This window comes from Schistosoma mansoni (assembly GCF_000237925.1).
Source record: "Schistosoma mansoni, WGS project CABG00000000 data, supercontig 0013, strain Puerto Rico, whole genome shotgun sequence".
NCBI classification, from domain to species: Eukaryota; Metazoa; Platyhelminthes; class Trematoda; order Strigeidida; family Schistosomatidae; genus Schistosoma; species Schistosoma mansoni.
Genome location: NW_017386025.1, coordinates 3,504,436 through 3,529,536, shown reverse-complemented (window position 1 = coordinate 3,529,536; position 25,101 = coordinate 3,504,436). Strand labels below are relative to the sequence as shown.

The window sequence follows — 25,101 nt, the reverse complement described above, 5'->3', positions numbered from 1 at the left end:
TACATGTAATGTGAGGCTTCGTACACGAGCATACATAAGCTTTTATTGTTGGAGTTTTATTTCGAATGACGCTATTATAAATATGATATTCAACTTTAATTATGAACCAGGATTTTGAAATGTTATTTACAAAAAGAGCATTATTTCATTTAACGACTGATGAGAGTTCAGTTAATGTAAAAGGTTATATTCACCATGGACTGATATAGGAACCAGAAGCCATACATTAAATATGCACGTTGGAGAAATGAACGGAGAGCAGTCAAAAAATCTAACAATTCTATTCAACAAAGGAGGTAAGTTGATCAGTTTTATAATATTGTTTTCCTGAAGAGCTGCAATAAGTACTTAATGTCCATATTTCAATTATTGTAAGTTTATTGTAGGTTAATAGACTATTAATCGTCAAAATGTGCATTATAAACAAGAATGAGATTTATCTACGTCACAACAATAATTCCTGGTAGCAAAATGATAATAAATCACTCTTTCATAATCTCTGATAGCGTTCTTCAAAGCTTCAAACGATTAAAATGCTTCCAAATACAACGTAGTCAAGAACACATACTCGGTGTCTGTAGCAACGTTTGGAACCACATGGCTAATGCTTAGTAAGTTATTGACGCTCATAATTTGGAGGAAATGTAAAAATTGAAGGAATTATTCCCCTTTATATAACCGGTAAATTCCTTTTTAAAGCCATTTATCTTATTGGACAAAACGGCACGAAAAAATTTCTAATTCTAAAGAAACTGTAAAAATACCTGTGACGTTACTCCTATGCAGATGTATGGATATTTCAATAAATGGTCCATGGTGAATGGATTGTTAGACTTTCCTTTCTATTAAGCGCGGTAGGGCTTAGTAATAATAAACAAAGCTTCAGACAATCACCTTTGATTGGGAAAACATTTTTGAATTATTTTGATATTATTATCGACTTGATGGTTGTTAAGTATAGCATGTACTGGTGTTACTACTTTGATTTGTAGATTTTCTAGTCTTACTAGATTATTTGGAGGTCTTTTAGTGTAGCTTAGATGTTCTTTTGCACGAGTTACGATTTCACAAGACGACTTTGTAATATAGAATTCATCAGAATTTACACATAATCTGTAGATGCAATTCTGTGTCGAGGTAAAGGGGATTTTATTTTTTTAATTTGAACTAAAGCATTTCGAAGTGTTAATCGTTTTATAGGATGCTTTAACTCCGTGTGATCAAAGAATTTGTTGTAATTCTTCGATTGTATTATGACCATAGTGATAGTCACTTTATCCAAATATTTCACATCTGACACCACTATCAAGCATACAAATATTTCTTACACTACTCTTCAAAATTACAAATACCACATGTTTCATATCCACCAACATTCAAACATAGACACAAGTAGATCTCAAACAAAAAAAACACTTTGACCGAATCAATATGTCAATAACATGATCTGACCTATTTTAATTTTGATTGTACTACAGATGTTCTGTTTTTCACGATTTCTTAATTGTAGGCTTTCATTTAACCTATTAATTGCGATTGTATGTTTTTATTATTCGTAAACTTATTATCCTTCTATTGTTCAGTTTTTATATCACTTATGACTTAGTTGTATATAAATTAAAAAATCTTGTGGTGATGTGTAGTCATGTAATTAGCGCACATAGCTCTATGACTTTTAGAATAATAATAATAATAAAAGATTTATGCCTTGGTGTGTTCATTTTATGAATGGCTAGTGTGGATGGAGGGAGCTCGCTGGACCAGCAGAACTTTGTGATCGTCTGTTGTTGGTTGTTATTCATGATTATCACGTTATTGGTTGGAGTAAAAAACATTGATCTGATAGACACGACAGGTACTCGTAATTAGTGGATTTCATAATCTGGTGATCCGATGAGTGGATACATAAAGAGGTGAAGGTCATAAAACCCATTGTATCCCAGTTTAAGAGGCTTTTAATAGGGTAGAATCAATACTTTTCAAGACCTGATTTTATAGTCAGTGTGAAAATATCGGTTATTACAAGCTTTGGCAAAAAGTGATATACGAAATTTTCATAAGATCTAAACTATGGATCTATCGAAGTACAAAAGTAACAGCAAATTTTCGATAACCGTACTAAAACATCGACTGGAAAATTTTCACCATTGAAGTCTAGCGCAAGGACACAACAAACTATAAACGTTTATTTGGATCGTGTAGGTGGAGAAACGATGAACACAGTAGAATAGCAGTAACTATCTAATCCTATCTTACATCCAAAGCCTCATTAATTGATATAGCTCTGTTATGAAAGATATTTCCAAACTGGATTACATTAACAAGCTACAATATTAGTCACTATTATTGTACTCACTTCTTGCATTGTATTCTGAATTGGAGTCCCAGTGAGCAAAAGGCGATTTCGACACTTAAAAGATAACAGAATTTTCCATCGTAAGCTAGGAAGAAACAAAAAAGGACTTGAAATTTGCATAATGACAATCTATTTGTAGTTCTTTTTAGTTATTTTAATACATAGAATATCTTCAACATTGAATTAACTGATTTTCAGGGTTATTCCTAAAATACTAAATTGTAGGCATATATATTTCGGATTACTCTAGATTTTTGATTAGGTTAATAAAAATGAGATTTACACTAAGACGTTTAGTACAAAACAATGCGAGGTAATGTAAATAGACAGCTTACATGGTTAATAATGATGAAACAAAGTAATTCGGCAGAGCCAAATTACTGTTAAGGCTTATTTCAGTAAAATATTTATTTATTTAAACACATAAATATTGGTACAAAGGGGCATCAGATATATATGCGCCGCACAAATCTCATTCGACTTGTGTGAGGGCTGTGATACTACACATGTGCCCAAACCGAAGCAGGTGGTTTACTTAGGGGGCCACACCCCGAGCCTTTGACCTAAAGGTCTAACCCACAAGGCAGTGGAGCATCGTGAGGAGATGCAGTCCCATGGTAGCCAGTGACCAACGATTGATTCATACGCCATCTGTTCTCTCGGGATACTGGCGCCCATGTGCATCATTGGTTCGGAATCAGGGTTTTCCAACTCCCCTAGGTGGACTTTCTGTGTCCATCAACCCGGTTTAAGCGCCGAACATTCGCTTTTCGTCCACTCAAGTTCGTAAACAACACCCCAACCACGAGGAGGCAGTGAGTAGGACTTCCCTGGTAGAGGCTACATACGCTCAGTAAAATATAAAACTATTTCAATAATCAACGTATTTAACTAACGCACTTCCAGGTATCAGACTAAGTATGGATACACATAAGTGAAATAAGATGATAAACAGAACTATTTTAATTGTTTTGAGGTATTTCTTGAACTTATGCATAATACACTTTTGTTTGTAGATATTTTGATAGCAAAAGACAGTCAAACTTGTGCTTGTACTTTACACGATTAATCCACAGAAAGTAAAACATTAGGCAGGTCATCACTAAACAAACCTGAAAGAATATACAAGAATACAATGTTAATCTTTGACGAACACTTAATCCCAGTCATTTTATAAAATAACTATACGAGTCCAAGTAAAGACTCTAGAAGCTTTATTACGTATTCAATTAACTCGGGTTGTAGCAAAAAATTCATTGAAATCTTTTCCTCTATCATAAGTGAACTGTTATCATTTTTGGTAAAACTACACAATCAGCGACTGAGAATAAGTTGAGGTAACTATGATTAAGTTAACTTAATACAGAAAAAGATAACTAGCTGGTTACTATGGCAGAAAAGAACGTTCGATGATTTAAATCAACGACCAGAGGAAAAATTTAAAATTAATTTGACCAACATACCTTGATGTACTTTTAATAGCATGTGCTTCATCTAAAACAATGTAGGACCATGCGGTTTTATTAATAAATTTCGCATCTTGTAAAACAACTTGATAACTTGTTATAACTACATGAAGTTGAGAATCTTTAGTTCCAGCCTGTCCAGGATTAATCTCACCGGATTCATCAACAGATTCTACATTAGAGGAACGTGTAGACGACCAAAATCGGCGTAGAACTTTACGCTCTGTTGGTGTACCCCAATAAGGGACTAGACGAAAAGCTGGAAGGAATTTAGCAAATTCCTGTGTCCAGTTATGCAGTGTTGAAGCTGGAGTAACGATTAAAAATGGACCCCAAATGTTGTAATTCTTTAAAGGAAATCGAGAAAGAAAAACTAAAACTATTTAAAGTCAAATTCGCAGTCAGTAAACATCATAACCCTGAAGAACGATGTTCAAATATTTCTTCTCTATCGAATACTGGAGTATCAAACTAATTGACTAAGATCCTTTTGAATATCCCCTAGAGCCACAGCTAGTTCCGAGCCCAGGTAAAGGAGGATAGTGCACGTGATTAACAACCACATCTCGTAGAAATCTTGGTACAGAATCTCTAACTAGAGAAAACTAAATGATCTCTTTCCTAGGAGGAGGAAGTTTTTCATATGGAAGAGTCATCACGTTTTATGGTGAATGCTGATTTCACTCATCTACATTGTTCCTTTTTTAGAGCATCAGTGAGTCTGGATATACTCGGATGAGCAGTGCCACAAAGTCGAAGCTCCTTCACAAAAACAGGGCGATAATAAACATGGGGATATGGGATTTTCAGACAATGTGGGACATACAACCTGGCCGTGTTTGGAACAAGTAAAACTCATTGGACACAAGCTTAACAAAAAGGACTGGTTTCAAGAGAAATGTTATTTATTCTGCTAACAGGGAAGAGAATTCTCACACATACAATGAGTTGCACGGATGCCCTACGAAGCATAAAAATCCTTTGTAGTATGAGGAATTGACGGCTTCAGGATCATCAAAGCATCCTTTAAAGTAAAAAAGGAAAGAACAATAATGAATGATACGGTACTACGTACACACCAGTGGTAGCATCAAAGGTGATAAAGGCCAGTTTTATAGAAGACAGCAGTCCATTGTAGAGAAATATCCTCAAAAAGAGACCTGACAATTCTGATGGGAAACCTGAACACCAAGGTCAATATGGACAACACCAGGTATGAAGATGTCATGGGACGACATGGACTGGGAGGAAGAAACAAGAATGTTAATGTATCAGACAGACAATGTGTTTTCAACAACACAGCACCATTTCGCCTACGGATGCACACACGAATCTCCATGGGCCTCTCCAAACCACAAATCGATCATATTTACATGAATAAGAAATTTAGAGGGCTCATGGAAAACTTCAGCAAAAAGAAAGGAGCTGATAAAGCTTCAGAATACTACTTGGTGGCAGCCAAAATAAGACCGAAGCTAAAAAAAAACACAGAACAATCGGACAAGCGATACTGAGAAAGTTTAGTACAACCTTCTGGCGAGATCCCGAGCGTTGCAACTACCTTGACGTGGTGGTTGGGTTTACCTATCATGATGAACCAATCGGGCTATACTGGCTGGAACAATCGTTCCTCAAGGTCAGTTGAAGAGCGGTAAGACTAAAAGCAGCAAACCCAAGGTCCGAAGTCTTACTGCTGACTGTACAGACGTGTGACAGCAGTAAGATGTTTCCTTCAGACAACCAGCATAACAGCAATGCCGCCTTCCCACAAGGAGGGGCGGTGTTAGAAAAGGTCGACCCTAAAAATACACACCCCGCCTTATCCCACGGATATTCGTCCTCGATGGTAAGGTCGCAACAAGTACGGAGCTAACACAAAAATTACTCACAAAAAGGTCGTGTATGACCGACCTCAAGCAGTTGTCCCCTGGGCACTGCGGTCACGCTCTCAAGTAACCAAGACCACCTCTAATCCAATTTCCTTTTCAGATACCTCCAGAAGAACCCGTCCATGGTGTGAGCAACCGGGAAGTGATAACCGCCCTTATATCTCTAACAGCACTCAAGATCACTGTATTCATAGTCAATCTTCTTCAATTCCTATTATTCCTTTTACCTAGACTTTCACACCAAACTTCCTCTTTCGGCTTCCTCCTCAAGTGTCAACATAGCCAACGATACTAAGTTACTAGTATTTGACCACAAATGTCTTAGAAATATTGCTCGCATCTGCCGGGATCACCGGGTAAGTAATGGTGAGGTTAGACGCAGGGTATTAGGGAATGATGGTAAATCAGTTGATGAGGTTGTGAATCGTCATCAACTGAGATGGTTGGGCCACGTGTTACGTAGGCCTAAACACCGATTACCACGACGCGCAATGCTGACTAGTGTTGGAGACGGTTGGAAGAAAGTTAGGGGCCGGCAAACCAAAAAGTGGTATCAGTCCATAAAGTCACTAACTTCTGGTCTGAGCCTTATCGGTAAACGCAGACAACTTGGAGTCCATGTGACTATCGTAATCAATGGTTAGAGACTCTGAGTGATATGGCTCAGAATCGATTGAAATGGAGTAGGTGTATACACTCTTTGTCTTGCCTTACACTATGAGATTAAAATTGCTTCATATCTTTCTTTCTTCTTGTGCTATATCCTTACATGCAATATTTCTTTTATATATTACCACCATTAAATTAACTACTATGAATTCGGTGTTCATTTTGTTGTACACTTGTGGCAACTTGGACTGATGCATATATGTGCCTGGTCCTACGTTGTAGCTGACTGACTGACTGACTCCGTCGAGATACTGACATACTCAACGAACTCGAGATAGCTGTCAACATCAAAATTCAAGTCTCACAAGAACTACTAGAAGAAACCACTATGGAAAATAGTCGGAAAGAAGTTAAAAAAAAACCAGTAAGTTCAACATACTGGGAGGTGGTGGGCCGCAAAAAGCACCAGGATAAAGAGTGGGTCACTATCGATACCCTAGGCAAAATTCAAAATGGGAAAACAAGAATACAGAACACGAAAAAAGCAGATCAAGCCAAGGAACAGATCGAATATACAGAAGCAAAGAAACGAGTGAAGAGAAGAATTAAAGCTGACAAGAGGAAAGATGTAAAAGACTCGGGTACTATGGCGGAAAAAGCTGAAGGAGAAGGAAATCGAAGGGACTGTGTGATACAAGCAAGAAGTTAGCAGGGAAACACGGTCAAAGAGCATAGGAGGCAAACCAATCACTGAAGTTCGAGAGCAACGGAATAGGTGGGTAGGACACTTTAAAGAGCTCTTAAATAGACCACAGCCACTAAACTCACCGAAAATCGGAGCAACACACACAGATCTTCCTGTAGATAGGACCACACCAACAATAAAAGAAATTGGCAAGACCATCAAATAAGTCAGGAATGGCAACGCGGCTGTACCAGACAATATACCAGCTGAATCACTGAAGTCATATAGCTAATTAACTGGAAGGGTGTTCTGTGATCTATTCAGGAAGATTTGGGAAGGACCCGTGAAAACAGATCAGAGAGAAAGACATCTCGTCAGGACACCGAAGAAAGGAGATTTGGGCGAGTTTGAAAACTACGGGGAGATTACATAAGTGTCAGTATCAAACAACGTTTACAAAAAGGTTGCTGAATCGAATAAGAGATACAGTAGACGCCTAACTTATAGATCAACAAGCTGGCCTTCGTAAGGATCGATCGTTTACCGATCGAATTGTAGCCCAGTCACACGAATGGGACTCATCCCAATACACTGTTATGTTTGAATAGATTACGAAATCACCTAAAATCGGCGAACGGAACGAAGGATCGGCGACATAACGACAAGACAAGCTAAACTATTCCGATGAGTCCCAGCCCTGATAACATGAGGGAGAAGATCCAGTTCAAATGAAGGAAAGGTATATTCCACAAGCACCAAGCAGCACGAACAGCAACAAGCACACAACTCAAACGTATATATACAACGTAAAAATATCCTTGGGTAACGTCACAAAATAACATATTAAAAGGGGACGAACCAATGACATTTAGGGTCCTTTCAAGTGGAAAATACAGTCTGAAAATAGAAATGGGCGCTTTCGGCACCAAAACGAGAAGTTCGAATTTCCAAAATAAAATTACAAAAATAAGACGTTTAACAAGTGATTTCTGGGGATCTAGCAGATATCAAAGTATGAATCAACAAAGCAAGGGCAATATTCCTACCGTTGAGAAATACCTGGAACTTAAAGGAACTCTCACTCAAGACCACATTCAGTATTTTTAACATTAGTGTTAAAACAGTTTTAATGTAAGGTGCTGAAACTTGTAGGATTATCATTACCATCACCAAAAACGTATGTGTTGAAAAATAGCTGCCTATGCAAGATAATCCAGACCAGTTGGTCACAGAGCATCAGCAATAATATAGTGTCGAAAAACAAACCAGTAACCCTCCAAGGAGGAAATTAGAAAAGCTTGGAACAGATAGGAAACACCTTTCAGAAACCCATAAACTGCATCACTAGGCAAACCGTAACTTGTAGTCATCAAGACGAAAATAAAAAGGGCAGACCAAAGAGCACAATGGGGCTGAGAACTGGAGGTAGCACACTAAGAACGTAAATATCACGTGGCAACAACTGGAAAGGAGGGCCTAAAACAAAGACGTGTGTAGATCCCTTACAGGCGTCCTATCCCTCGAGGGATAGTAGGCTTAATTAACTGAGTACACAGTTTTGCTCAATATGTTATCGATTCATTAGGAATGAAATTAACAGCTTCACTAAACTAATGTTATGTTACACAGTTAGTAAAGATATCCTACATATAACATATTTTAGAAACTTACTTCCGCAAGGCAACCAAGAAATGCAACTGTTTGCACAGTTTTCCCTAGGCCCATTTCATCAGCTAATATCCCATTGATACCTTGATCGAACAAGCCAAGCAGCCAATTCAAACCACGAACCTGGTAAGCTTTTAACTGACCTTTAAATAACTTTGGTGCTTCAATTTGTGTAGTTGTACTAGAATCTGCATTATTGGGAACAGGGGCGTTTAAATTGCGATTTGTTGCAGTTCCGCTATGAAACTGTGATACCTAAAATTGTTGGAAATAGAAATAATTGTCACTAAAAAACTAAGATTAGATAAAAAATCATGGAAAACCATAGAAGAACTGGATACTTTTTCACTTCTAAACTGAAACTCACCTCCAGTAGTTTGCATCCTTAACATCAAATAAAATCGGATCTGCGAACTTCAAGTATTGTAATGAAGATGATACCGTTGATTTAGTTAAATCTAGCGGATAAGAATTAAGGACGCATCTGGTCTTCATTTTACTAATTACTTGACTTGTAAGGACCTTTATCCCGCGGACGAATAAATGTTACATATTTTATGCTTAAGTATAATATTTTGCTTTGCTTTACTAAACAATCATTCTGCCCTCTGATATTCATTTGGTGTAGAGAATTAAACTATTAATTTATTCTTCGTGAACATTCGTTATTGAGCTGTATTTCGCATCACATAATCATAATCGGGAACTGCTTTCATTTGTTGTAACACCTCAAATTCATAACTTCAACGAGCAATATAATATCACCAGTGACAGACCCATAAATTTGCAGTTTATCATTAATTAAATTTTTTAAATAGTGTTATTTTATTATGATTTGAAGTATTTATTCTGTAGAGGAATCTGTCGTCAAATCATGAGCTTATTACTATCAACCCTTAATTTACATGTCTCAATCATTTTTACTTTCTTTTGACAATATTTTCTACATTTATTTAAGAACTATTATCTGGCTAATTATCCCTCGATACTTTGATGTAAAGTATGAGTACATATGTTTTAACCATGTCCTGAGGGCGAGACTAAACTATACTGCCGACCTTTGAACGAATCTTAAATGACCTTGAGAAATATTAGCCAATCAGAGGACAGTAAGTATACAGTGAAATATATAAAACTCAAAAATTAAAGGGGATACTGCTCTTTTGCATGACTCAAAAACTTCTCAAGGTCAGATATAGGTTCAGAAGTTCTAAAATCATAGTGCATACGGTACAGGAACACATCCATATGGCTCCATAGTAGTCGACCTCTGAAACCATGATAGGGTCTCAAAAATTCTTTTAGCCTCGACCACATAGCTTCAATGTTGTTGGTATATTGGCATGGTTTACGGTTTAGGGTTAGAGTTAAGGTTTAGGGTTAGGGGTGAGACTATAAGTTATGGACGACCTTTCAGCGACGCTAGAGTGATCCTGAGAGTGTCAACATAATAACTAAAAACAAATGAGGGTAATAAACCTGTGTGAAGAATTCAAATTATGATTTACAGTTCATGGTTAAGGCTAGGAATCATACTTAGGGTTTTCATCACGAACTGACATCAGCTATAATGCCAAAACTCTATTTATCCAAATGGATAATTGAATTTCGCGCCGAAATCTTATGATCACTTCCCTTGTAGACGCTGAATTATCACGTCTTCCCTAAAATCCGCTGTAAACCGATCGTACGTAAGCATCAGGTACCGAACTTAGCGCCGTGACCTTGAAAACCCGCGAAAGCTTCTGATTGGCTCGGCAGTGTAGTTTAGTCTCGCCGTCCTGAGTTGTTCAGCATTGACTGGCTCTCTGAAAATTCAAAATTTGGATTCTCAGTGCTGATGGAAGTTACGATCAACTCTCCTTATATGATTACCAAATTTAATTACAGACGATTATACAACGAATTCATGTGCACATTCGGATTCTACAGCAGAAAATAGTCAGGGCTAACACAGCATAGTAATAGTGTTTATAGTTGCAGAACCTAATGATGGCATCTTTCTCTCTTCCAGATTAGAAAACATTATTTTAATGAAAACTGAAGATATGTTTCATTGGTAAACTTCAACAGGAATGGAGTTCAGAATAATCACAGATCTTTGTTAATTTTCTCCAGATCTGAACTGGACAGATAACAGACATGTGCTTTTGTTCTGAACTAGTAAGATGTAAGGAAACTAACAACTATAACATATTAACGATTACATTACTGTTACCATAACAATGAATAATAATAATAATAATAATAATAATAATAATAATAATGAGAAAAATGCTTATCTAGAGATAATGATTCATACATACACGATTACGTTCAGTTGTAACAGCTGCTTTGACCTTCATTAAAGCCTCGGATTTCGCTTGTTCAATATCTAAAATAAAGAAAGATAAATGGAAATATCAACAAACTAAAGAGATTCTTCGTAGTTTCTGGAGACAGTGAACAGTTAATACCATCAAGAACTGACTTCAGTAGAACTATCAAAACGGAAGAGCACTGGACAGCTGCTATATGTATTAGTGCCCAATATCAAAATGAGTAACCTGAAATGCTAATCAAAAGCCGTATTGTATAAATTAAACTGTGCCGGAAGCGATGAGGCAACTCATTAGTGTCCCCAGACGAGGACTACGTTGTGTCAAAAATCAATGAAGTTGAAGATTTGGACTACTGGATACTAATTTATTGATCTAAGATCATTTTTTTCTGTCGCCAAACCAGAAGTTCCTGGTAAGGTCATGAGTGCACAATACTGTGACATTTAAAATTGAGTAATACTAACTGTCCAGTGCTCTTTGTTTTTCAATAGTTCAGAAACTGAAATTTAGGTTGATAATTTGACTATTTGAAAAGAAGCTAATGAACACATAAAGTGGTGATTGATTTCTTTTATTTGACTATTTAGAAATCATTTTAATAGGGTTTTCATTCTCTTCGATTACACAAACGACATATAGACAATAAGATTAAAACTTTGAGAAAACGTCTCATAATAGAATGTAAAAGAGTATCTGTAGTTAAGGTTGAAATGATAGCGCAATAAAGAGAAATACACAGGTAAAATACGATTAGTCTTGTTACTTTTTTGAAACAGTAATTTAACTCTGGAATAAAGACTTAATTAGTAAAAAAAAGGGATAAGAACAAACTGAAAAATACTGTAGTACATTCCGTTATCTATGTAATTTTTCTAAAACTCGGGTATTTATAACATTTTATTTTAGTTCACTGACAATACTTTCTGTGCCAATGTGATTTTCAAAATAAAAAACTAGGATGAGAAAACAAACAACACCACATATCACTGAGACACACTACCAAATTAAGAGTTACATATACAACTTGATGAACAACATTTCACCTTTTAAGGTGACAGATTCTGGACATAAGTGAAAGACTGAGTATTATACATGAATGTGACAAACGATTCTCTAAAATTTTAGGAAACAACCAAACATCATGTATGAAAGTTAGATGCTGAAAAAGTCAAAGTTTATCGAAAATTCTAGCAAAGCACATGTGTATGAATACACAGGATGGAAAAAAATACGGTAGTGATTGGTTATAAAATGAACACAACTAACCATATTCTTCTTCAACGTTAATACCCAACCGACAAGCTGCAGCTTTTGCAGCTACAGCTATTGAACTGTATGATTTTCGGTGTGTAGATGCAGTCGATATACCAACAGTATCTTGATCATTCTGAGTGGGATCACATGGAACAGATATGTCAGAACCAGTATCAGTCCCTTCATCGTTAGTTTTTGTTTCTACAGAATCATCATCCATTTCTTCAAGTCGACGTAAGATTCTTTGAGCTTCGATTTCTTGACTGTCTTCCTCTTGAATCACATTACCAGATACTGATTCAGAATTTTCAGGACCACATATATCCTTAGATTCACAATTACCTGAGTTGACATCTGCCATCTTTTTCGCCATAAAATGGGCATATAATTCTGTTTGTGTAATCAGGAAATTCAGTTTTCGTTGTTGCCTTCTGGCCTCCAAAAGTTCCAAGTCGGCTTTACGTTGTTCAGCTGCAGCTTTCTCTGCTCGCCGACGTATAGCTGTACTCGACTCCATCATTGAATTAGACATATTCAACTCCAAACCTCCACTTTCTGGGCGAGCAGAAGTGTAATAATCAGGTAGATCCATAAGTGAAGAGAAATGAGTAATATTAGAACTCGATGGTATAGTTACACCATTGATTGTAAGTGGACCAGAACCATTAGCTGTACTCGAAGTTGAACTACGCCAATTAGATGCAATTTCGCGTGACAGGCGATGTCCACGACCTTAAAAGGAAGCAGAAAAGCACAAATAAAAGAAGTCAACACATCTAAAATGACCAATGTTTAGGATACACATGATATATATGAGTGCGAGCAGTGGCTTTATGATTAAGGCAATCAAGTTTCAATCACTGGCTCGTAGGTTCGAACCTCACTCCACTGAATTCGGTTTCAGAGTTTGAGTAGTATTGTTAACCCTCCAAGTGAGTCAAAGCTGAATACATAAACCTAAATTTAGTTACTCATTTATTTTATATGTATTAGCGGCTTGTCTAGTCAATTCTCCCACTGATGCATTGCAGATCCGACGTTTTACAGCCAAACTAACATCACGAAGTCGCCAAAGATGGACCAGATTGACATAGAACGCTTCGGCTTTCATCATATATGGATTGGCCTCATCACTCACGCTATAATGAACGAGAACTCAGATAGGAACAAGCAACGTACCTTAATACAAAATTACAGAGTTCTTTTGTCACATGTGAAAATCACACGTTCAATACTTCATTTGCAAATCCTGCATCAATTATCTCAAACTTCATCGTTTCTTCATTGCTACAACAATAACTCTCTGTTCCCATTCTCTTCGATTCGATATTCCCAACTTTTTGAGGTCAGGTATTCCACTTCTGATTAGAGTCATATTCTACTTATGTCGACATAAGTAGCATACACCACAACGCCACCACCAGCACTTACGCAGCTACCCAGATACACGAAATCCTCGACTACTTCTATTTGCTCAATATCCAGGGTGAGTGCGGAATCAGGGTCTTGTCAGTCTTGTAAAAGTACTTTACACTTCGAAAGTGCAAACCACAAGCCATACCTACGGACACTAATTCTCAAATGATTAAGTGCGGATTGCATGGCTTGGGCATTATCGCACAGTAAGACAATATCATCTGCATACTCAAGGTCGAGAAGTCTTTCTCAAGGCAACTGATCCACACCACCATTACCTACACCCATTAGAGCTGTTTCCAGAACGTCATCGATAGAGAAGTTGAAGAGGAATAGTGAGATTGGACATCCCTGCCTAAACCCACTGTTTGAATGGAATAATGGAGAGAGGCGATTGTATGCACTCACTCTGTCTGAGGTGTTAGTACATACGACTTTCAACATGCTAATAAACTTTTCAGACACACCCTTCTTCAACAGACAATCCCGGAGAATGGTCCTGTCCAACGAATCGAAGGCCGCCCTGGTGTCTAGAAACACTATGATTGTTGGCCTGTAATAAATGTGACGGTGTTTTACCATTGGGCGGATCAACAATACATCCTCGACCAAAACGAAAAACCAGCCTGTTCCTCGCGAGTCAATCTTTCTCAAAGTACAGCAGAAACCAACAGTTTGGATGCAATCAGAAGAAAATTTGTCGTCCGATGGTTGTTGAAGGAACAACGTGAACCCTTCATAAAGATAGGGACAACTATCAACTCATTCCTTGATGTTGAAACACTCACTAGCTCCCAAACCTTTGCAAACAACGCAGTCAATTCCTTAGCCAGAAAGTCACCACCATCTTCAAAAAGAGCCGGAGGTAAGTCATCTGGGCCAAGTGATTTGTAGCGTTTCAACAGTTGGAGTTCCTTGTGGACTTCCGCCTCGTTTGGTGGATCAGTCGTCACCGGCCATGGGAGGCAGGACAAACTGGTTGATGTTGCCGGAGCAGCAGGCCAGTTGAACTGCCCTTCGAAAAATTCCGCCCATCGTCCAAGATGTCAACAGATGTTAGTGATTGGCATCCCGTCACCCTCACAGATTGTTTCACTCACACCGGACTTCTTGCTGCCAGTGGTTCGGATGAGTTGGAAGAGCTTCCGGCAGTTACCAGATGCAGCTGCTGCTTCCATCTCATTAGCACGCTCCGACCACCAGGTTTCTCGGTCCTTACGCAAGCTTTGTCCAATTTCACTACGTAACAGCCTTCGTTTGTGGTCATACTCACGGTCACCCGGAGTACACTGATGGGCTTCGATCAATTGTAAGGAGCCAGAAGAAACCCGGTGCTTGTAAGCGGGACGTTTCGCAAAGCAGAGAGTGGCTTTACTCGCCATTTACATGGTGTCATGCAGTTGCATCCAATGGTCATCTATACTTTTCGGTGGGATGGTAGCTAGCCTAAAAGCTAACTCGGTTCGATACTTACTTGCAACAGAAGTTGCAACCAATTTACTAACATTAATCCGTTGATGACGGTCAATTCGTTGGCCACTGAAAAGTAAGGTAAGAATGGCGCAGATCAGGGCATGATCAGACTCCAGATAGGTACCCCAAAAGGAGCGGCAGTCTTGTACACAACCACGCCAGTGGTAGCTGATCGCGATGTGATCAGAGTCCAGGCTTGAGATGCAGAGGGAGGATGCAAGGTGGCACACCGGCGATGACTGTGCCGGAAGTTAGTGCTAGCCAGAAACAGGTAGCAGTCTGTGCACAGTTGCAGTAGACGGTCCCCGTTACTGTCCTGCAACCAACAAGTCCCCATCGACCACCTAAACGACGCTCTTCTGTGCCTAGACGCCCGACCTGTGTATTCAAGTCTCCGGCTAGTACTACAATATATGTCGGACGCACTTTCTGGAGAACAGTCGACTGGTGGTAGAATTCGTTCTTGATTGCATCCGGGCTGCAATCTGTCGGGGCATAGGCCGAGATGACAAAAAGATATCGTTTCTCACGCCGATTTCTCCTCACTTTGATGGAGCTTTCTAATCTAACAGCACATAATTGACTGTTAAAATGGGGATCCGATCGATTAGTGCTGCCTCAGCTCTATCGCTTAGTGCGACGCCAAAGCCAGCAAGACCAGACAAAAATGCCACAAGATTCCCGGATAAGCGCACGTGAAACAGGCTTTTCGAAGCGACAGATGGAGATCGAATTTGTAGTACTTCACTAGAGTCTTGAATACGGGTCTCGGATAGACAGCAAACGTCAAAATTAAGACTTTCCAAAGACATAGCCAGCCCTATCTGTTGTTCGATCTGCATTAGTGTGCGAACGTTGAAGGAAGTCAGTTTGAACGTCGTACGTGGTTTCAGAAAGACTGTTTTAGTATTCGTATTCGGTGGTATCATTCAACTTTCGACCAGTCAGTGACTTGAGATCGTTTATATGGGACAGGGTTCCCACCATAGGCGAGTTTCCGTATAAGTTGAAAAATAAAATACGCGAAATGGGAATAAAAGAGTAGATAAGTGACGTAGTACAAAAGAAATAAAAATGAATGTTATCATATGATTATAAATAAGATTTGTCCGAGTGAGCATTGAAGCAACAGTAATTTTTCTAGTAGTTATCATTGGTAGAGTCAGTCTACAGTAATCCAAAGAAGATCTTAATCATTATTAAGGTTCAGGGTTATTTTAATTATAGATAGATAGCTGAGAATGAGGTAGCTAGTATACCAAGTTATAAAGCGAGTAGGATCTCAAGCCTACGTACTGAATCGGCTGGATTAGGACAGGAACATTGACCTACCAGGGTTTTTGGTACCTGTGTTTGCGTTACAGGGTTGAGCTGTCCTGTTAAGGCCGTGTAAAGGCTTAGATAGTGTCTCTAGAAAGACCAATGTAAAATCACTTTCTTGTAAGGTGATATTTATAGTTGTAAAGAAACAGAAACTAGCTGGTAAGGGGCGGCCGAATAACCCAAGTTGCAGGTCCATAACTTGTACCCAAATACGACCTCATAATATTTACCATATGATATAAATAGAAAGTTACATATACAAATTCCTTTAGATTTACAAGCCTCTGATAAAAAATAAATTTAGTTAGAAAGCTTTTAGGCAGATCAAAAAGGGTCTATTCAGATGACACCATAAAGGAACCAGAATTTACCAATCGCATGCTAAAAGAAATCAGCAACCAGTAAGGTGTCTGTTCACAGGGAATCAAAAGTAGAAAATATGAACCAATCGTGAGAAATTAAGTTTCCTAAAACTAAAATTCAATGGGGATTTAGCGAGCGGTGTTCTATATGGTGGATTAGTGAGAGCCGTTAAAAGGACTTTTTAAGCAGTTAATTTTACGACAGCATTTTCTAGTTGACCAGTAACATCAACTTAAACTAAGGATAATTTACCTGATTTGACCTCTTCTATGTGTATCTACAAAATCAACTGCTCGCTCGGAGATAGCTAATATTGGGGATACCATATAGCAACTTAAGCAACAATTGAGTGAACATTTTCCTGTTTTGGAAAGGGTTGGACGAAAACAAAACATAGCTTTGTTTTATCACACTTGGTCGACAGTAGTTACGTGATAGATAAAGCTAAATCATTTTAAATGATCTGTCGTGTAGAATAATTGTTTCCCGACGGGGCTCGACCTCGTCTTCTTAATACAACAGAAGCGATAAGGATTCAGATTGACAACTTTGGTATATGTATTCAGAAGGAATTTTTGATACCTCTGTTCTTTCCATGGCTGGATATAGCATAAAAGACGGCTTTAGTAATAATAATTATTCTTATTTTCCATATCCTTTATACGCTTTCTCCATCAACGTCTTTCGTATATATTCTTCACCACGTAATTATTTGAAGATTCATTAGATAATTATAATGATTTTTAATGATTGCTATTTTTGTGTCTATTGTTGCAAGTGTTAACATACCTATGTTGAAACTTTGGTTCAAGCTTTTATGCTCATATCTACCAGCACATCTGTCATCTTGCTATCAATTTGCACATTTTACTTATTATGTTTAACTATGTGATCTATTTCGTTGTTATTGCTGACTCACAAACTACCTTGATTAATTTAATGTTTTTCATATATGTAAATGTTGCTGTCTTATAAACATCTAATAGAAAACAGCATTGTTCGCTTATATGTATTGTCCTGATTGGATAATCAGAAATCTAAATTTATTTCAATTTGGTCCACAATTTATGCACTAAAGGTATACCTTAAGTAAGAAAGAAATAAGAAATGGACACTTACTTATTGAATCTCTAGCAGCTTTTTGAGAAATTAATGCCTTTTGACGTAACAAACGTGCGCATTCACGAGCAGCGCGTTTTGCTATGATTATCTTATCTCGACGATTGGTACCACGTTGCCTTGCCACCTTGCAAATTATCTTTTTAGCCAAAGATTTCCACGCGCGTAACACTTTAGCTGAAAGTCTCCTAGCCGCTGGAACACTAGAGACTGTGCTTAAGGCAGCATCACCAGATTTGGCTTGAAGATCTGACTGTATTTTACGTATGCTTGGACGACCAGCAGCAGCGCGCGCAGAAAATGCTTGACGTTGACGAGAAACGATAGCAGTCAGCTGGTCTTCTTCCTCATCATCATCTTCATCTAGATATTGGGATTTATTATCAATATGTGTGGTCCTTTTCAGATTTTCGGTTGGAATGGATGTTTTGTTTATATCACGCCGTTTTAGTAATGGGTTATTGTAACAATTTTTTCGCGACCATGATGAATTCTGGGGATAATTGGATAGACGAACGAACTAGATGTTAACAAATTAACACAAAAGTATTGGTTTACACATAGTATTTGAAGGGTTATAATTGCTTGAAGTACAATAGTAGTGACCCTATATTCTGGATTTCGATTTGCAATCTGTAATCGACAAGTAATAATAATCTTCAAACTTACCAAAAAGTTACTAAATAAACTTTTCAAATACTTTTCCACCTAAAGTTTTTACTCGCTGTACATGCTAATTTAAAATTATGTAGTCTAAACTGCTTCATAAAGAGTAGCATTTCACGCTAAAATTCCATACTTAAGGAAAGTTTTAGTGTATTAAGGAAACAGTTTGTATTATTAAAGGGACGATATGAAGTTGTATCTTTTTTTCTTACGGTTAAAACGTCAATATACTTTAACGGAGTCCCTAAAGTAACAATTAATATTTATCTAGTGAATCAAGAGCAGTGGTCGGTTGGTTACGACACTTGACTCTTCACAGCAGAAGGCACTTTAGTTTTCGGTTTAGCAACCTTGGGTTTGGCTTCAACAACTTTTTTTTCGGCTACTTTGAAGCTACCAGATGCACCCTTTCCCTTATTTCCGACTCGTATAAGAGCACCTTTCTCAACACCATGCACGATGCCACGGCGAATATGTGCTGCCTGCTTTTCGACATCAAACTTGTAATTCGCGGCTATGTATTTCTTGATAGTAGCGAGTGAGCTGCCCTTACGATCCTTAACTGCCAAAATTGCCGCTGTAATCATGTTGATTACTGGCGGGTGACTAGCTGGTGTCTTAGGTTTCGACGACTTTGCCTTTTTCATCGGGACAGCCACCGTAGCGCTCATGACCAATCCTGCAGTCGAACTTGCCACACGGAGACGAGAATCGCAAGTTCAAACCTTACATTTACTTAGGTAGGATAGTTCAGTATTATCATCGGCCCTTACATACGACTTGCAGACTGATTCCGTATACACGAACCCGTACTTATTAAATATGTAAATTAAATTTAGAAGACCAAGAGAACTAACTTTTGAAGATCGATTGCCACGAATTAATTGAGTTGATTTTCGTTTACGCATACCAGAAACAAAGCTTGAATTCCTCCACGACACAGCAGAAGTACAAGGATTTCTTTGTGACATTTTTTTGGTGTTGAGGTCACCAGATATGTCTTTGTCTTTTTGAGACAGAACATCCTCAGAAAATGTATGAATACCAACTGAAGCTAAAATAGATTGTCTTTCTTTCTCTCTCATACATGCTACAAGTTCACGAGCTTCTGATCTCCATTCAGCTAACAAAATATGAAACTCCCGTAAAATTTGTGGAGAAAAGGAACTTATAGGACGCGATTGTTCACCTTCAGAAGGCTTGAGTAGCTAAAATTGAGAAACAATGTAATTATCTTTATAAAAACAAACAGGAATGAAATGAAAGACAGGTGGTAACGGAAAATCAATGAAAAAATCGATTTTCAATTTGTTTGGAGTTGAGATAATCTGATACGTAATTAATTTGGTCAGTCAGTCAACAACAACGTAGAACTTCGTATGTGCGTACGTACATCAGTTCGAGCTGCCATACCACATTAGCGCAAAGATGCAGTTATCGATTCGAATCCCATTGTGGTAGAAGTAGTAAGAGTATAAGCAGTAATCCGAAAGATTAGGGTTTGGAGATGTTATTCAAGAAGTACAATCCAGTGAAATACATTTGAAGAGAGAAAAAAAGAAAAGGATATGAAGAATTCAGAAGGTTAGAATTTGGTAGAACACAAAGAGTGGATGCACCTGCGCCATTGCAAACGATTTTGAGCCATGTCATTCAAGGTCTCTAACCATCGATTGCTATCATCTCGCGAATCCCAACCAGGTAGTCTACACCTATCAGCATGGCTCAGTCCACTTGTCAGTGACTTCATGGATTTGTGGCACGTTTTGGTCTGGCCGCCACTAGCTTTCTTCCAACCTACCCCTACACCATATAACATTGCAAGCCGGGGCAATCGGTGCTTGGGAATACGTAACACGTGTCCCAGCCATCTCAACTAATGAGATTTCACTACTTCATCAATCGATTTGCCATCCTTACCTAGTACCCGTTTCCTAACAACTGCATTACTTACTCGGTGGTCCCAGGATATACGACAAATGCTTCGAAGGCACCTATAACCGAATACTAGTAGCCTGCGAATAGCCTCTACTCTTATCGGCCACGTTTCACTGCCATAAAGTAGAATGGAACGAACTGCTGCACAGTAAACCCGTCCTTTGATTGCTAGACGGATATCTCGCCTACGCCATAAATGACGCAAGTTGGCGAAAGCTAGACGAGAACTTTGTATCCGTGCAGAGATTTCGTCACACATAAGATCACAATGGCTGATGAGACTCCTAAGATAAGTGAAGCGGTCAACACGCTCAACTACTTCACTCTCTATCATTAGTTCAGGTTTCGATGTAACCCAATCCTGAAGTAACATTTTGCATTTCGGAAGGGAGAATCGCATCCCGAACATGCTTGCATTGTTGCTTACGGTGTGTTATCTCTAAAAGCAATTCAACGACAAAGTTAAACAAGAGTGGAGAGAGTGGACAGCCCTGACGAACACCACTTCAGGTAATCGATTCTGATTACAGTTCGTCATAAGCTTTAACTTGACCAGTTGTGTTCGAGTAGATAGCCTTTATAAGGTTAATTTACTTATTTGGTACTCCTTTCACTAATGACATATTATGCTGACAAATCTATTGTATTACAAGTAACAATAAAACGCATCATCTATGCCAAAGTAGGTGAGATGGTTTCGAACAAATAACCAAAAGCTTCAAACAATAGTAACTTAAAATAAAGTTATTTATTTCACCATTTATTAGCAGTATGCCTAGTTTTTAATGTACTAAATATTATTTTATTGTCGATTTAGAGATCTAACAGTGGCGTGATTTGAATAGTTCTGTATCTTATTTGGTGATTCGTATTCATCTATTCAGTGATACTGGTACATCCAGAGATTGCTGGTTCACATAATGTAAAGATTACAGTAGCTGAAGAATCATTATGACACTGGAATGGATATAGTTATCAAACTGATAGATTTTGTTTGGGACTAATCCCGAATGAAGGATTTTTACAAAACAAATTTGATGATTAACTACGAGAACATGCAACAAGGACTTAAACGCTGTTAGTTGTATACAAAATATCCAAAAAAAATAGCATTACTGAGCTATTTATCAGCTAGCAAATGAACAATCGATGATGTAAGTAAATGCTACACAACAGTCAATAATTGACCACTTTTATTTGTCACAGTGAAGACAGTTAAGTATCTCTTGGTTCATCTGATAATGACTGGCAATGAAATTCACAAACCGTTTTCTGATCTTGTCTTACTAAAAACTTCGCTAAATTTGACAGTAAAATAGTGGGGTAATTAGTTTACGATGGTGAACCTTCGTTATGCAAAGAATACAAATAGGCTTGAACCAAAATAGTTCAGCAAAATGTTGGGAGATTAAAATTGAATCTTAATATTTATTCTTGAAAGTCTTCAGGTGTACAAAATTTAAGAGCGTAGTAATGTTAATCAACAATTGTAATGTGTAATTGTTTTACTTTTAATTTCATGTAACAGTAATTAAGCTTACTTTGTATTCAGGGTGTGAAGAGCATTTTTTAAGCCAATATTCATTTTCTAAATTGTGGACTGAAATAACAAAACAAATATGAATAACTCAGTCTTTAAAACAAAATTACTTTGAAAATTGTGATTATTTTATAAGTACAGTTTAAAAAAAGTTGGACAACTTCCCTGTTTATATAAACAAACGATTCCCCCATGCATACATTCGTTCAGACTGAATATGCATTTGGAGTAGAAAACAGAAGGAACTCAAAATGCTGGGAAGCAACTATTTGCGTAAGTAACCAACAGCATCAGTTACCTTAGAAGTGATGGCCGGGTTTAAATAAAAATGCGAGAAATATCCGTAAAATTTTCGTAACCCATAAATGGTGATAGAGATGCGTATTCAGCCTACGACATTGAGATCAATTAGGAGAAGATTCCTAGTTGAGGATAAAATCACTGATTGTATCAACAAAAATTAAATAACAATACTAAGAGAACTGAAGCCTCATTTTTATACTCATGTTCAGCATGAATAAAAATGTGCTAACGGATTTAATTTAAAAGGCTGCTATACGGTAGGAATAAGTATGTAGCAAACAAGTGAGAACGGCTAAAAAAATTTGATTTATGAAGTTGTAGCACAACATCCACTATAGATTAATATCTCATACAGTTGCATAAAAAGACTGCTAGTACAGACATTAGATGGTCGAATATAAAGTCCACTTCACCCAGACACAGTAATCATATCTTGAGAGCTAGTACCAAAGATATCGTTTGTGGCGTCAAGTAGTTTACTTATGAGTACAGAAACAGAAATGCAGCAGGAAAAAACATGTGTACTTAGAGTTTAATCGGCGAGACTAAAGAACATGGACGAGCCAATCAGAAGCTTTCGCGGGTTTTCAAGGTCACGGCAGTAATTTCGGAACATGATGCTTACGTACGATCGCTTTATAGCGGATTTTCGAGACGTGATAATTGAGCGACTACAAGAAAAGGGATTATTAAGAAGCTCCTATACTTGTGACTGCGGTAGTCAAATGACCATTGTACGGTGTGCAGACTATCGTGATGATATTATCTTTCGATGTCCTTCATGTTGGAAGAAGAAATCAGCTCGAACAGGGACTTTTTTTGCTCGGTCAAAATTAAGGTTGAGACAAATTATGCTCCCTGTTGCGAATTGGATAATAAAAGCACCGGTAACACTAGCTGCCACCTTTGCCGATGTAAGCGAAGTTTCGGCAGTTCAATGGTACGAGTTTTGCCGAAATATTTGTGCAACAAAACTGACAAGCGTACAGTAATTGTATGGAGGAGTGGGGAACATTGTTGAAATAGACGAAACGGTTGTAAGGAAACGCAAATACAACCGTGGCCGTTGTATTAAAGAAGATTGGGTAAGTACCTCTTCCATAAATATACCTCACAGGTCCTTGGAATATATGATAGATCATTACAGAAAGGACACTTCCAAAGAGTCAGGAACCGGCAGGCACCAACAATCATACCGATTATACAGCAATATGTGCTGCCGGGCACTACTGTTTATACAGATGATTGGAGAGCGTACAGGTGTCTAGGTAGACTGGGATATGTGCATGAAGTCGTTATACATAAGCGCCATTTCGTTGACCCTACTACTGGGGTGCACACTAACAACATAGAAGCTATGTGGTCAAGACTGAGAGTTTTTGAGACCCTATCATGGCTCCAGAGGCAGACTACTATGGAGCCATATGGATGAATTCATTTGCCGCATGCAATATGATTTTAGAACTTCTGAACCTATATCCAACCTTGATAAGTTTTTAACTCATGTAAAAGAACAGTATCCACTTTAATTCTTTGGTTTTGTATAATAAATTTTTACCATACACTGTCTTCTGATTGACTAATATTTCTCAAGGTCATTTAAGATTCGTTCAAAGGTCGTCCATGTTCTTTAGTCTCGCCGGATGGCTCTCTTAAGTTTGACGTCCTAATTTCTGTTATCGTACCGTAGAATACGGAATGTTCTAACATTGGCTTATCTTATACTGAAAGATGACGTTGGTATTAACATGTCTTATTTTTAACTTTCGTCTAAGACTGATCATTTGAGAGGACATTCGAGGAAAGTTCAAAAACCGAGATCAAACCGTCTACGTCTGAAGATTTGTTTCTCGCATGGAGTAATCAATTACTGGAATTCTCTACCAGACTTAATACAAACACATTCTGTTGATATATTAGAAACGAGACTGGACCTCCACAGTGTTACAAACTGCAAGGATTATTATAGGTCGACAGACCTATACTTATTACTGATTACTGAAGACAGTACGATTGAAAGTCCTCTCCATGAGGGTTAACAAAATGTAGACAAAATCATGATCCTGAGTCGCAACACATATACATTTCACTGAATAAGGCAACCATTGGTGTATGAGGAGGGAGATTCCGTTATCTAAGGTTTTAAAACCGCAAATAAATGATTACAACACTAGAGTTAAATTAACGGGAAAGTGAACGACTAAAATATGTCTACACAGTAAATGATCTTTCTAACACTAAGAATTCAAGTAGTACTACTACCTGATTCTATTGTGTATGACTTGAAATCACAATATACGACACTTTATTCTTGAAACATTCCAACAATGAATATTCGATTTCAAATGAAATCAAAACTGATGCGACATTCGTTAACTTACAAATCATAGGATTCAGAAAAACCGACTTGGGGAAACTTTGGAGTTTTGGTGTCCTGTCCATTTCGCCCTCCATTTACTTTCTGATGCCTTTTAACTACATATTCGAACAGCCTCGAGTGCAGAACAACTCGAATTCCCTCCAACATCCAGTGTCCGATAAACAATACCTTTGTGTTAAGTTTAATGTTTTCTTCACATTCTCATTTTTTTGCTTCGATACTGTCTCAGATGTTCGCTAATGATCAACAGACAATAGTCTAATCACTCGACTGAACGAATTTCAGTCAGTTTGAAAGTTACTCGTGGATTTATGAGCCATGCAAAGTGTTTG

The 25,101-nt window shown here is 37.8% G+C and overlaps 1 protein-coding gene across 1 annotated transcript in view; it reads right to left on the bottom strand.

The window, feature by feature from the left end:
* The window catches only part of Smp_163620 (helicase swr1, putative), a gene marked incomplete at both ends in the record, with an annotated part of 42,071 nt that extends 17,240 nt beyond the window's left edge, over positions 1-24,831 (bottom strand). Inside the window, 9 exons of the mRNA XM_018790939.1 lie at positions 2,357-2,441; positions 3,820-3,943; positions 3,977-4,169; positions 8,677-8,861; positions 12,363-12,980; positions 17,943-18,462; positions 19,466-19,816; positions 22,088-22,146; positions 24,771-24,831. Of these exons, the coding sequence (XP_018645948.1) occupies positions 2,357-2,441; positions 3,820-3,943; positions 3,977-4,169; positions 8,677-8,861; positions 12,363-12,980; positions 17,943-18,462; positions 19,466-19,816; positions 22,088-22,146; positions 24,771-24,831 (2,196 nt within the window). The remainder of the gene's footprint in view (positions 1-2,356; positions 2,442-3,819; positions 3,944-3,976; positions 4,170-8,676; positions 8,862-12,362; positions 12,981-17,942; positions 18,463-19,465; positions 19,817-22,087; positions 22,147-24,770) is intronic.
* Positions 24,832-25,101: the final 270 nt, after the last annotated feature.